Source organism: Serinus canaria, chromosome 18 (genome assembly GCF_022539315.1).
Source record: "Serinus canaria isolate serCan28SL12 chromosome 18, serCan2020, whole genome shotgun sequence".
NCBI classification, from domain to species: domain Eukaryota; kingdom Metazoa; phylum Chordata; class Aves; order Passeriformes; family Fringillidae; genus Serinus; species Serinus canaria.
Genome location: NC_066331.1, coordinates 3,149,199 through 3,162,746, shown reverse-complemented (window position 1 = coordinate 3,162,746; position 13,548 = coordinate 3,149,199). Strand labels below are relative to the sequence as shown.

The following is a 13,548-nucleotide window of genomic DNA, read 5'->3' as shown; positions in this document are numbered from 1 at the left end:
CACCTGGCCACAACCTCCTTTCAGACAATTGTAGGGATTGAGAAGGTCCCCCCTGAGCCTCCTTTTCTCCAGGCTGAGCCCCAACAGCTCCTTCAGCTGCTCCTGATCCCAGTGGTGCTCCAGCCCCTACCCCATATCTGTTCCCTTCTTGGGCTCAGTGCCCTTCTCGAAGGGAGGAGCCCAGAACTGGACACTGGACTTGAGGTGAGGCACCAGCTGTGCCCAGCAGAGGGACACAATCACATTCCTGCTCCTGCTGGGACTTAGGAACTGCTCTGAGTGATTTTAAATGGAGATAAGTCAGGTACTTCAACAGACTAGATTTTAAGAAATGTTGATTGTAATTCATGTTCACAGGTCTCAGTTGCTGATTTAAGATACCAAAACTAGAAAAAAAGGTTTCTGAAGTCAGCAGGAAAAATCAGGTGACTCCAAGGAACAGTCTAGAGCACTTGGACTGGAGTCTGAAGTAGATGGTACAAATGCCTAATAAATGTGCATGTTTGAGTCTGCATGTGTGACTATAGATGGGATTGAAATGAAATCGGAGAGCCTGAGTGCATCAGTTTCCATATGTTGTCCACATACTGGTTTTGTTTGTTATAAGTTGATTTTTTTCCAAACAAATTAGACTGCAGTGGCTCCTTATCTGTCATTGTGTCCCATGCACTGTGATTTTGGTAGATTTTTTACACTCTGAAATATTACTGGTGTGACTCAGTTTAGCCAGTTATCCAGCTTGGTCCTTACTGCTCGTGTTTCCACTTAATTCACAGGATTTACCTCAGTTTAGCTTCAGTTATATCCTCTGAAGTGCTCTGGAATCTTTAAATTCACCAGAGAAATTGTGTGGGCACTGCTTGGTGTGTAAAATCCAGCTTCTCAAACAGCTGAGTTCTATATTTCTTCAGCCAGCTAGCATAAGGCAATTGTTAAAGAACATCTTTGTGTTTTTCATGATGCCATGTTGGAGGAGAAGGGTTTCAAATCTGTCAGCTGTGCTGGCCAGGTCACTTAGGATGGGATCTGTGTTTAATCAGTCTTTGGGAATAAACACACAGAAGCTCTGCTCAGCCTTTTGGTCAAAGGAATTTTGGTTATATGTCAGCCAGGAAGTGGGGAAATCAAAAGTACAGCAGAGTTCATGGAGTCCTCTGTTTTCAGTCCCTTAGGAGGAAAACAAAATATACATGAGAAAAACATCAATTAACTGTTGTGTCACTGGGGAAGCAGATCCTAGATTTATGAAATACACGGTGGCCTAAAATGGTGGTGGTGAAGTGGAAACCAGTGCAATTTTTAGTTGTATCTAGAAAAGCTCCTTGCACACACAGCTTAAGAATACCTAACGTTTATGTAATTGAAAATCTGTGCTAAGTGATCCAGCAGAATCTTTACCAGAATTACCTCATGAATGAATTTACTCATATGTATGGAAATGCAAAACCTACTTGCCTGTTCCTATTGTTTGAAAGTGCAGACTTATTTTTAGCAGAAAAAGAAATATCTGGATGAATGAGGTAATATTTTGTAAGGCTGTTATTAAGGAAGAGGCACACACAGATTTGTACCAGGATACCTGCAAAATATTCATGCTTGTGTTCCTTCATTTTAGAGAAGATTTCTTATTTGTTGTAAATGAGAAATTTTTATTTTAGTGTTTTAAAAGGGAAGCTGGTTTAAGTCTTGAAAAATCAATATTTCCTTATGTCATTATTTTGATACTGAATGGAAATTTAAGAATAGAAAGGAACACATAGAACACCGTGTGGTACAATATATGAAAAGCCTCGTTTACATTTCTTCTGAATGTTGGCTTAGGCATGTGTTAATGGGAAAAGTGGGATAATGGATTATTTTTCAAAAGAGGAAAATGCATTTATTTGACTTTAAATTCTTGAAGTTATTTCACCTTTGGTTGAAAACTGGAAAATACTAAGTATAAATCTTTTAACAGTGAATGTTTAAAGTGGACTGAAAGTACTTATTTGAGACAATTGTAGTAGCTGGTCTCTAATCAGAAATATTGGCAATATGCTGCTTGCTAAAAGCAAAAATGAGAACTCTTAAGATTTTTCCTCTTTCAGTTATCAGAACCCATTTTTGTGAAGTCAGCTTTAATGTGCAGTGTCTCTAGGGATGTGTATCATGTACTTAAATATGTCAATGAAGGGAGAATGTGGTCAGGGATTACAGAAGTGCTTTGTTCTTCTGCTGGTGGTTCAGATGTGGATAACCATTTGTCTTAGTTTATTGGCAGATAATGTCTGTCTGTGGACAGAATTTTTCTCTAACGGTCTCTATACCCCCCAAATATTTACTTTAAAATTATTTAAGAAGTTCTGCACAAAGGTGTTGGTATGGCAGGGGTATCTAGACTTTCTCAGCTATAAATGTAGCTAAACCAGCAGAAGGAAGAGACAAATGGTTGGTTTGCTGTTGACCCCCTGCTCTTTCCTGTCCTTCTCTGTCCATCCTTGTTGTGCTTTACCCAGAGGAGACGTCTCCTCCTCCCAAGTGTAGGTGAGAAGTGCTTGGAAGAGAAGGTGTTGTGGAGTACATGGCTGCAGGCTCAGACACAGCACTTAGGGGATGAGTGTTCCTTCCAAAGCAAAGGTCATGGTGCCATTGAAGACCCAAAAGCCTCTGCTTAAATCCATGCTGACTTTAAAATTTGAAACCCCTACTTACATTCTTAAAATCAGTCATGGGCTTTAAGTACCTTCTTGAATTAGAATCCAACTCGAGAGCTGGGAGTGATGGAGAAAAGCTTGGGAAGAAATCAGTTAGTGAGAAGCTTGGTGTAGGAAATGTGACTGGCACAGCACGAGGGGGATGTGATCCAGCACCTTGAGACGGGAATGGAAGTTGGTTGGCAAGTTGTCAGTGCCATTCCACAGCTAACCAACGTTTTATCGTCCCCTCTGCCCCCGCTCTAGGATTTCTGTCCCTGAGTCATGGCAGACAGAAGACCAGAGAAGGCATGTGAACAAGCATGTGAATCCCTTAAGCAGCAGGATTATGAAGTGGCAGTGAAGCATTGCACAGAGGCTCTCCTTTCCCTCAGCCAGTACCCCCCAGCTCACCTCCCGGAGCCCTGCCAGGCAGAACTCGACCGCGTCAAAATCGAGACTCTTCTGTATAGAATTGCTTCCTTTTTACAACTTGTGAGTGTGACTCTTTATAGTATCTAGTGAACTGGAAAGAAAAGTCAAATATCTTGTGTTGTCAAGATTTAAATACCACTCAGAATTTTTGGCATGTTGCTCTGCCCACAGAATCCCTCTTGCTATAGCATCTATGAGGCTTCTGTCTTGTAGCTCTCCCTGATCCATTTATTTTTCAGGATTTGAACCTCTTGGTTTGGGTCTCAATTGCAGTTTTCTAAACAAATAAGGAAAAATACTTTAAACATTTAAAATATATATGTATATATTCCAGGAAGGCAAAATAGCTGGGTTAAGGTACATATGCTGAATTACACACCAGATTACTTTATCTCTTAAGAGCATCAAATTAACGTTTCTGCAAATAAAAACACCAAAAAATAAAGTTAAGGAATGCCAGATTCTAGGTAGCTGGTTCATACCTGCTTCAGCTCCATTTGCATGGGCCTAAAATTAGTCTTTTTATGCTTAATCCCAGTTTTCCAAGGCTAGGCTAGAGCATATCTAGTGAAAGATGTAACTTTTAGACTCTGGCAAACATTTGGTGGAAATGGCTCTTGTAAAGGTTTGTAAATGCAAAGCAAGAGGCATAACCCTGAATTACAGGTGACCCCATTGCCAAAGTTGTGTCCTTCCTTCCTTTAGAGCATCAGAGCTACAGTTTCTTAAAGGAAAGGACATTTCAGTATTTAAGAATAAACCTTCAACCTGCTTTTCTTACCTTTTTGAAATGCTGTTACAGATTTACAGCAACCTTGTCCACTCCAAATCTTCAGATATTGAGTAGGAGCAGTTTCATCCCTGGTGGAAAAAGTTTGGCTGAGTCACAAGACCTTGCTGGGCAGTTTTAATACAAATCTTGCCCATCTGATTAAGGGAGTGTTTTTAAGCATTCTTTAAATAAATATCTGGATTGGACTATTCAGTGTGCAAAACTAGAATTGGTAAACCTCTTAAATAGTGACCCATCCTATGGCTCCTCAGGAGAAGAGATTTACAAATAAGCGAGGTTGGATTTTCTAATAGAAGTTGTGTTACTACAGACTTGACCTCTCAAAATGATTTCTGTAAGCCAATATGCAGGCTGGTGCTTGGATTATTTAATAAATTTCTGACATCACTTTGAAAATCCTCTGAGGCACCTATCTGGATGTTCATCATAGCATTGCACTGAGTCTGCAGGGACTTTGGAAAACCACTTGAAATCAAAACCTTCCTATTAAAGACTTGAATTACGTAGATAGTCTTAAAAGAGGAAAACAATCCAAATTTTCCTTCTTGTTTTACTAAATAAAATAATCTTTAAAATCACTACTGAAAAGACAGTATAAAAGAGTATCTTAAAATTTGAACATTACTATATTAGGACAAGATTAAAAACCAAACAGTGTCTTGAAAGTTAAAGTTTTATACTTTTTCCTAGGTGTTGTGAGTCACCCACAAACATATAGCACACACACCTTTGCTCATTCAGGCTCCATTTTAAAATGTCCACATGCTGAGAATTTGAGAAAAAGTCAGCATTTTAACTGAGAATTTGGGAAAAAGTCAGAAATTAGTCTTAATTCTAAGAATTAATTATAATTGACATATTACTTACGTTCTTTACATGTTCTATCCAGGAAAAGACAAGGTAATGGTTTCTAAAAAGTTTTTTAAAACTTGTAATTCAAGCATGTAGTTGTTTATGCTAACTGGAATAATGCTATTTTTAAACTTTTCATGTTTTACCTTTCAGAAAAAGTATGGGCAAGCAGATGAAGACTGTAGGCATGGTATGCTTATTTCTTTTTTTATTACATAGTGTTATGAATTGCAGTCAGTTGTCTGAATTTTTAAAACTGATGCCCAGATTTGTTAGTTTGTTAACAGTGGTTTTTTTCCTATTTTAAATTATGTATCTGCTTTACTTTTTCTGCTTTTTTTTTTCCTTTTTTTCCCTTTTTTTTTTTTTTTCCCCTTAAAGAGAGATGTCATTATTTTTCACCTCTTACTCAAGTGCCAGGACTGAAATACATGTCTTTGGCTCAGTGGTGCTATTTGGCTAATCGTTATTTTAGTGCACAAATGTAGGAAGAGTTGATAATGTCAGGATTCTCACAAAGACACAAAGACAGCTGATTGTTCTGCCTTTCTTCCCAGGGACATGGTGGATATTTTGGTTTGCATTTGGGACTTAGTTCAGAGAAAATCAAGATGATGCACTTTTGTTAAAGCTTCCAAATGTGCCTATGCCACATTGAAGTTGAGCCTTTCATGTGTCACTGCCCTGCTCAGTTTGGGTACTTGTGAAGGAATTTCAAAAATTCCTAATTCTCTGTTGTTCATCTATAATGCAAATTATTCAAAATTCACTGAGAACTCACTGGGTTTGCAGAGTGTTGGAGCAGAGTTTATCAGTTACATTTGAAAAGTAAAGATGGGTAGATCCCACCTTTTGGTTTTAATTCTTTGACTACTCCTGAATGTTAAAGGAAATTTTTTAGGTGACAGTTTTGTTGCAGAGACTGTGATCTACTCTTCTGACATTCCTATGCTAGCAATGATAATCTTTAAATTGTTCCTTTCTGGATTGGTGGGTTTTATATTGTTTGGGTTTTTTTTAGTGTGCTTTTCTTCACTGATAGCCAAATCATAGTTTGGGGAATTTGTGGGGCTCTGCAGCCTGCTTGTGAAGATCCATAAAAATTGACTAAGAAAAATAAACTTGTTTTCTGTGGGCGTAAAATTAAAGTTTAACACCTTAAAAAAAAGTCTGATTGTTGCTTAATCAGTATCATTCTTGAAATAGTCTGAAATTTAAAAAAAATTCTATTACCTCATTGATGTATGCTATAAGGGTGTAATACTCTAACTTCAGAGTTGTCTTTCATGATGGCAAATAAAAGTGAGAGACATATGGAAAGCTGAATGATGGTTAAAGGAGGTAGGAGGGAGAATGCTGTTTTTAATGAGCAGTGTTCTCATCAATGAGCTCTGATGGGTTTGTCATGGGGGACAGGGGTGACTTTCATCTGTGGAACTTTTCTTGGTGTGTGTGTCACTTGTCAGTATCTCAAAGGAACTGTCATGGTAACTGCTTGTCATCTCTCACTGGACAGGCATAGGAGTGGGTGGAACAGGGCCATTGATGTCTATCTTCCTTTTTAAAATTAAGTAGGAAAAACAGCCTTTAAATGTATATTAGTTAACAAAGAAATAGCATCCAGATTTATGTTAATTTACTTCATTCGTGCCAGCATATTCTGCATGTGTTATTTCCCAGATCTAAAACTGAGGACACTTTTGAACTTACTAATGCCATATTTATGTATGTATATAAAAGTGTTGTGTAGCTGTTTTATATATATATATATATATATATATATATACTATATAATATATATATATATACATACACACACACCACCCCCCTATACCATATTTTATGACTATAGAATGGATGATTTGGTTGTGGTTCTCCATGAAATATGGTTGCCAATTGTAGCCCAGCACCTGACATAGATCCCAGTAGGTCTTAGTTTTGTTTTTATGTTTGAATTATTGTTGGGAAGAAACTACCTTAGCATGGACTACTTGATACTCACACTCCTTGGTACTCACAGGCTTTTTATAATGGGCAAAGCTTTATTCAAGCTGCTGTTCTGCCTTTTTACAAGACTTGACATGTTGCACAGCTGTGATGGTTTTATTTGAACCTGAATGATCAGTGTTTTCTGGAATAGCTGGAGAAATACGTGCTCTTTATAGTTCTTTACATGTTCTTCTCTATGCTGCTTGCAGTGTTACAGGGAATGATGATAATTTAAAATCTGTTAAATTACTTCACAAATCTTTCCCGAGAGCGTGCTTAATGTGTTGCAACTTTTTATGTGCAACTGTATGTTTTAGCTGGGTGATATTATGCAGATAATGATATGAAATATATAATTAGAGATTTATATCTTTATATCTATGGAATATATTAATTGGAGATTTAATCTTTGAGATTAAAATAGCAAACTGTCAGACATGCTAAAGCTATTTTTGGTGCTTCTGCTTCTGATTTGGGAAGTAAGGTCTATTTTTGGCATTGTGGGCTGTACTATCAGAGTGGTGAATTCAGACTAATCTTTGAGGCACTTTATAAAAATGGATTTAGTTACCATTGCAGTTTGAAGAGATGCCTAGTTGTTTTTATTTTAATGTTTTGTGGTACTATTTATTTATGGAGTCTTCCATGCAATTTCTGTTAATGACGTGAACGTCTGTTGAGTGAGGAGTTTTGATTTATTTTTCTAAAATGTAATCCTGAAGTTGTGGTGAATGTGAAATTCCTGTTAGCACTGAGAGGGGCTGTTTGCATCTGCATGAGTAGCAGTATAAACACAGATGTTTTTATGTTGCTTGCAATAACAGTTATTCTGTAATTCCTTCATTTTAAACAACTGTCCAGCATTTTTTTCAATTCACACACTTAGCTTGCTAAGCTTTTTGTCACTCTGGCATTGCATTTTCTGGACAGGTAACACGTGTGACTAAGTGTTGTTGCAGCTTGTCTGAAGCACGTCTGTATGGTGAAATAAATCCTGTCCCTGCTGGAAGTGTTCAGAAAGTGTCTGTTTGGCACTGCTTGCTGCTGATCCCGTGCTAGGAAGCATTCAGAAAGTTTTCTGTTACAGGGAGCCTGTAAATTTCTGGGCTCAGACAATCGTTCCTATATGCCACACTTTGCAGCATAAGTGAATAAAAGGCCTTTTAGAGGAGCAGGAATTGCCCATGAGGAGGTTGGCTATTTTTGGAAACGACAGGGCATGTGTTTTGTGAGCATGAATGGATCTTCCTGAGCATGTTTGTGTTACTGAGAGGTTGTTGGTTGCTATTTCTTTTTTACCCTTTCTGTGAGAGGAGGTCCTTTGTGTCTGTGTCAGATATTTGAGTTTACCCTTCCCATATTTAATTTATGTCTATTTTAGCATGTAAACATGACAACCTTTTTTGAGCTCATGTGCAGCATTTATGAGCTGGTGGGAGACAAGCTTCAAGTTAATATTGGACAACAGCACATGGTATTTAATTTACATCCAACAAGCCATGGATTTAACCTGAGCTTCAGACTTTGTTTTCTTGTTAAGGGTGAAGGAAAATTGCGTGTATGACTGAAATGGATGGTGTGCTGAGGGTAATAGTGGCTGATTTGTGTTGCAGTGCTGGGAGAGGGGCTGGCCAAGGGCGATGGATCTCTCCGGGCAGTGCTCTGCTGCATGCATCTCAAAGGGAAGCTGCAAATTGTGTCTAATGTTCTTTCCAAATCACTGATGGGGGAATCACTGGTAAGTGGGTTTGCTGCAATCTACATCATTTAAAGAAACAATTTTTTGTATTTCCTTCTTCTAAAAAATCTGTTTAATAACAAACTTCTGAACATACGTTCCACTGGCAGCTTGCAACAAAAATGGTTTGTGTGGAAATGATAAATACATGGGCACACATATATCATCAGGATGCCAGGTTGTTGCATAACCAGTGTTTCAGAGTTGTTGTGATTTTGAAAAGTTTTTTATTGCTGGCCCTGAATTCTCAGGGAATGTAAAATAAATTTGCATATTTCTACGATTGACAAGAATAATATAAATCTCAAACTTTTCCTTGCTTATTCTAAATTGTACCTGACCCCATTTTGTATGGACTTCAGGAATTCTGTCCATTAAAGCAGGAAAAAATATTGATTGGACTTTTAAATAACTGGCCCATGATAACTTGTAAAACAGCATAAAAAGCTTTTCAGGAAAAGAAAAAAAGCTTTGCATTTCAAGATGAAGATAAAGGTTTGAGTTCAAAACTTCTATTTTACCCTTGAACTGTTAAAACTTGTAAAGATGCTTTTAACCCCAGACATGTAAGTAACTTCAGACTTTTATGTGACTACTTATAGGGGGAAATTAGGGACATATGTAAGCCTCTAAAGAAGTGTCCTTTTAATTTCTGTAGTCTGGATTAAATGGGCAGTTAATCAGCATGAACTGCTGGAATGAATACACCCAGAAACGTGGTCATAGCTTAGACTGAGAGGAAGGTGGGACATAGAAACTTGCAGGAGAACCTCTTACCTTGAGATTGGATCCTGCTGAACTGAATCAGTAGGTTGTTTTTGAGAGTTCTGTTTGTCTGTCTGGGCTATATCCTGAATTCCCCCCCCCTTCGGCCATTGGCTATTTTTACATAAAGAAAGGGGTTTTTTTTTCTTTGTTTAGCTGTTTTCTCATGAAAAAAATGTTTCATTGAAAAATTCCTGGTGAAGTTGAAAGAAACTTGCCTTCAGGAAAAATTAGTAAAAGAGTCTTATTGCAGGGAATGTGGAGTGCCCTTGTTTTGAGCTGTTGTTGTGCAAATAAAGGTACCTTTGTGTAGAGTTCCAGAGTGTCATCCCAAAGCAGGGTTTGAGAGGTTTTTACAAGCTTTAGGTTGTTAGACACAGTTGTTTTCAGTAGGAATATTAAAATCAGCAGCTGATTTACTGACTGTGCCATTGTCTGAAAGAAGAAGTGAAACAAAGTTTTGGAATGAATTTATTGAAGAGTTGGAATCCATCCAGTTTCCTCCCCAGTGGCTTAAGAGAATGATTCTTGGTAATGTTTTTTTGCTCTATTACACTGAAGCTCAACAAGTTCAATTTTCAGCCTTCTGCTGAAAAAGTGAAAAATCATTTTGGAAAAAGCCTAAGTGTGAGGGTTGTTAAGTGTGTAAGTTTACAGCAAAGAGTAATTTCTCCTGCTCAGTACCACAGTCTGAAGAAGTCTAAAAAATGTAGTGGTACTTAATTAAATTTCTGCAAGAGATTATTGAAATAAACCTCACAGGTCTGGGTTCCTTTAATCAAAGTTTTGACTTACAAGAATGTGAAATTGTTACAGATACCTGTGTATTTCACATAAATTCAGTTTTGAAAGATTTTTACTTCAGTTGTACTTGACTATCCAGTTAGTCACGTGACTAATCTTTGCTTTGGAGGGAAAACTCCAAAAATTACAGTCTACATCAGAGCAGGAAGAGGTATGGAGCTGCAGAAATTAGTGATCTGTAAAGTAGATCCTTAAAAAGGAATTAATCCACTGCTGTAACAGCAGTGAAAGATTATTATAATAATTCTTCAGAGCTGAAGCGTTGCAGTAACCATGCTATATTTTTTCCCTCAAGTTCTTCTTAACATGGTGCTTTCCTGAATTGTCCTGTATTGGTACTTGCTGTAAGTCTAGTGCTGGTTTGGCAAGTGAAGAATTCCCTTTTCCACCACAATGTTTACTCGGTTTTATTTAGTGTCATTTAAAATTGGTGTTGTAAGTCAAATTCATTTTTCTTTCCCCTTCTGTTGAGGGGGAAATGAACTTGGTTGCTGTGGTTCAATGCACATAATGAAGGTTTATGTGTTCAATAATTAATATTCTTTCTGCCCCCAGAACGGGATGGTAACTAAAGATCTCACACGACTGAAAACACTTCTTGCTGAAACAGAGGTAATTATGAGGATGTTATTGGGAAAATAATGAGCAGTACCTGAAGCAGCTGAAGGGCTGCTTTCCATGTGTCCCAGGAGATCCAGGCTCACTGGGAACAGGCTGGTTCAAAAATGATTGTTTCTGCTGTGTTGGTCTTTACCCACCAGCCTCTTTAGGAACTTTTCATCACAGTCTTGCAGGATGGATGAGAAAATAAAAAATAATGCTAATAGGTTGTTGATTCCTGAAGTAGCAAGTAGAAAGAATTCCAAGCATTTAGATGTGCAGTATTTATTTATTTATCTATCACATTTTTCTCTGTTGGAAATTAGTCTAAAGTAATAAACATGACTTCAGAAAATTTTAAACATTATAAATACCTTCTTAACCACCTTTTTTTCTTTCTTTTTTTTTTTTTTGTACTGGAGGTCCAACTCATGTCTGTTGATAAAATTGTCCCCTCCCATTTTTTTCCTTATGCTTATTTGAGCTTTATTTTTGTTGTAAATTGAAAGTTGAAAGACTTACCAATGTAGTTTAGTTTTTAGTGTTTCAGAAATTCATTGCAGTCCATGTTGAGTTGATTGCAGGATGGAATTTGGTCTTGTAAAAATCTCTAAAAGTTTTTTCTAACCAGTTGACTTGGTGTTCCTGTCAGAATTCCTGTTATTATCAGAATCCCTGTTATTAGCAGGATTTGTGACTGGAAGTAATTTCAACTTAAGATTGATGTTTTTGTAATAATTGTTCTAAACCCCATTTTGACAGCAGTTCTTGTTGATGAAATTGTTTTGTGTTCCTTTATAACTGTGGGCTTTTTTATATAATTGTAGGCAGCTGGTAAAGTACCTTCAGGATATCATGTAGAAGATTTAGAAGAAGGTATGTAACTCAATTTTAAAGCTACATCATTTCCTAGTGAGAAGACTTGGATCCTTGCTGAATGCTCTGCACTGCATTGCAGGCAAAAAGCACAAAAGGGGCTTGACTGTTGTCATGAGCCCCAATGAGGTAGAATTATCTCAATGTTGACTGAATTTGGAGGCAGAAGTTTCTGTTTATTGACCAGGGAGCTGTATCAGAGCCTGCTGAGTTCTGCAGATGGTTTGAAATCCTCCTTCACCATCTTTGCTCTAAATGTATTATAAATCAGTTTGGGAGGGTAATTTTTCTTGTGTTCAGATACACCTTGGGCTGATGCTCAGAGATGTGGACTCCTGAGCAGTTGCTGTCTGACTGGGAAACTGAAAATTGAGAAATAACCATGGTTCTGTCCCGGCAGGGTCACGGGATGGTTGGCACTTCCGCCCCCCTCCCAGGGGCGTCACCAGCAGTGAGGAATACACACTGTGTAAAAGGTAAGGGCAGTGAGGGATACACACTGTGTAAAAGTAAGAGCAGTGAGGGATGCACACTGTGTAAAAGTAAGAGCAGTGAGGGATGCACACTGTGTAAAAGTAAGAGCAGTGAGGGATGCACACTTTGTAAAAGGTAAGGGCAGTGAGGGATACACACTGTGTAAAAGTAAGGGCAGTGAGGGATACACACTGTGTGAAAGGTAAGGGCAGTGAGGGATACACACTGTGTAAAAGGTAAGGGCAGTGAGGGATACACACTGTGTAAAAGGTAAGGGCAGTGAGGGATGCACACTGTGTAAAAGTAAGAGCTGTGAGGGATGCACACTGTGTAAAAGGTAAGGGCTGTGAGGGATGCACACTGTGTAAAAGGTAAGGGCAGTGAGGGATGCACACTTTGTAAAAGGTAAGGGCAGTGAGGGATACACACTGTGTGAAAGGTAAGGGCAGTGAGGGATACACACTGTGTAAAAGGTAAGGGCAGTGAGGGATACACACTGTGTAAAAGTAAGAGCAGTGAGGGATGCACACTGTGAGAGGTTAGAGCAGTGAGGGATGCACACTCTGTAATAAGAGCAATGAGGATTTTACACTCTGTAAAAGGTAAGAGCTGTGAGGAGTACACACTGTGTAAAAGGTAAGGGCAATGAGGATTTTACACTCTGTAAAAGGTAAGGGCAGTGAGGGATACACACTCTGTGAAAGGTAAAGGCAGTGAGAAATACACACTGTGTAAAAGGTAACTCTTTGCTTAACCCCCTCCAAGGGAGCAGAACGGTTCCCCTTTCATTCACCTGCTCACAGAATGATGAAGATGCCAAGAAAGTGGAGGTGCTTGTTAGAGCAGGAGTTGAGCTGTTCACAGCTTTTTGGAAGGGTCAGTTTATCCAACAGCACTTCAGTTTATAGAGTGGAATCACTAACTCAGTTTTCATAATACAGTGGTTTGAGGGGCATTTTTCTAGTGACAGGTCAGCATCTCTCTTTCTCCCCTACCTTTTCTGATTTGGGTGATTTCAGAGGTGTGAAAAGTTCCCCAGGCAGCAGTGTAAGCAGACTGAAGCACAGTCAAGTTTCAGTGCTGTCTTCTGATAAATGACTTTGTTTGTAGATGGGCTTTGTCTTCAGATAAAAACTCCAGAATTTCCCTCAGATCTCATTATTTTCCTTTTTGCAAGAAGTCAAATACACAGAGAAGATCCAGTGGCTTGTATTGGTGTTTCTCCTTGTCTTTTCCAGTCATCTGCTCAATATTGCCTGTACTTTGTGTTAATTGTCCTTGCTCTCCATAAAACTGTATTAATATATATGGGGAGGAACCATTATTATGCACTTGGTTCTGCCATTTATGTAACTAATGCAAATTATTTTCAAAAGCTCTGACCTGCTTTTTAAATGGCATGACTGAACTGCTGATTTTGAGCTACTTTTGGCATGATTTTCTAGAGATGCTAAATCTTGGCAACTCTTCTTGACTCTTAATCATGTCTGCTGCTTATTCAGCAATTGAAAAAAAGCAGATATTTACAATTTTTAGCTTGTGGTGATCTT

The 13,548-nt window shown here is 38.2% G+C and overlaps 1 protein-coding gene across 4 annotated transcripts in view; it reads left to right on the top strand.

Moving 5' to 3' along the window:
• HELZ (helicase with zinc finger) overlaps positions 1-13,548 on the top strand; it is an 85,535-nt gene that overhangs the window by 14,175 nt on the left and 57,812 nt on the right. For 2 of the 4 annotated variants that reach the window (XM_030231422.2, XM_030231421.2), the window contains exons 2-7: positions 2,940-3,167; positions 4,906-4,942; positions 8,355-8,479; positions 10,604-10,660; positions 11,476-11,524; positions 11,925-12,000. In XM_030231422.2, the coding sequence (XP_030087282.1) occupies positions 2,958-3,167; positions 4,906-4,942; positions 8,355-8,479; positions 10,604-10,660; positions 11,476-11,524; positions 11,925-12,000 (554 nt within the window). In that variant the 5' untranslated portion in view covers positions 2,940-2,957. The remainder of the gene's footprint in view (positions 1-2,939; positions 3,168-4,905; positions 4,943-8,354; positions 8,480-10,603; positions 10,661-11,475; positions 11,525-11,924; positions 12,001-13,548) is intronic. The other 2 variants (XM_050981326.1, XM_030231423.2) reach the window with 2 other exon arrangements.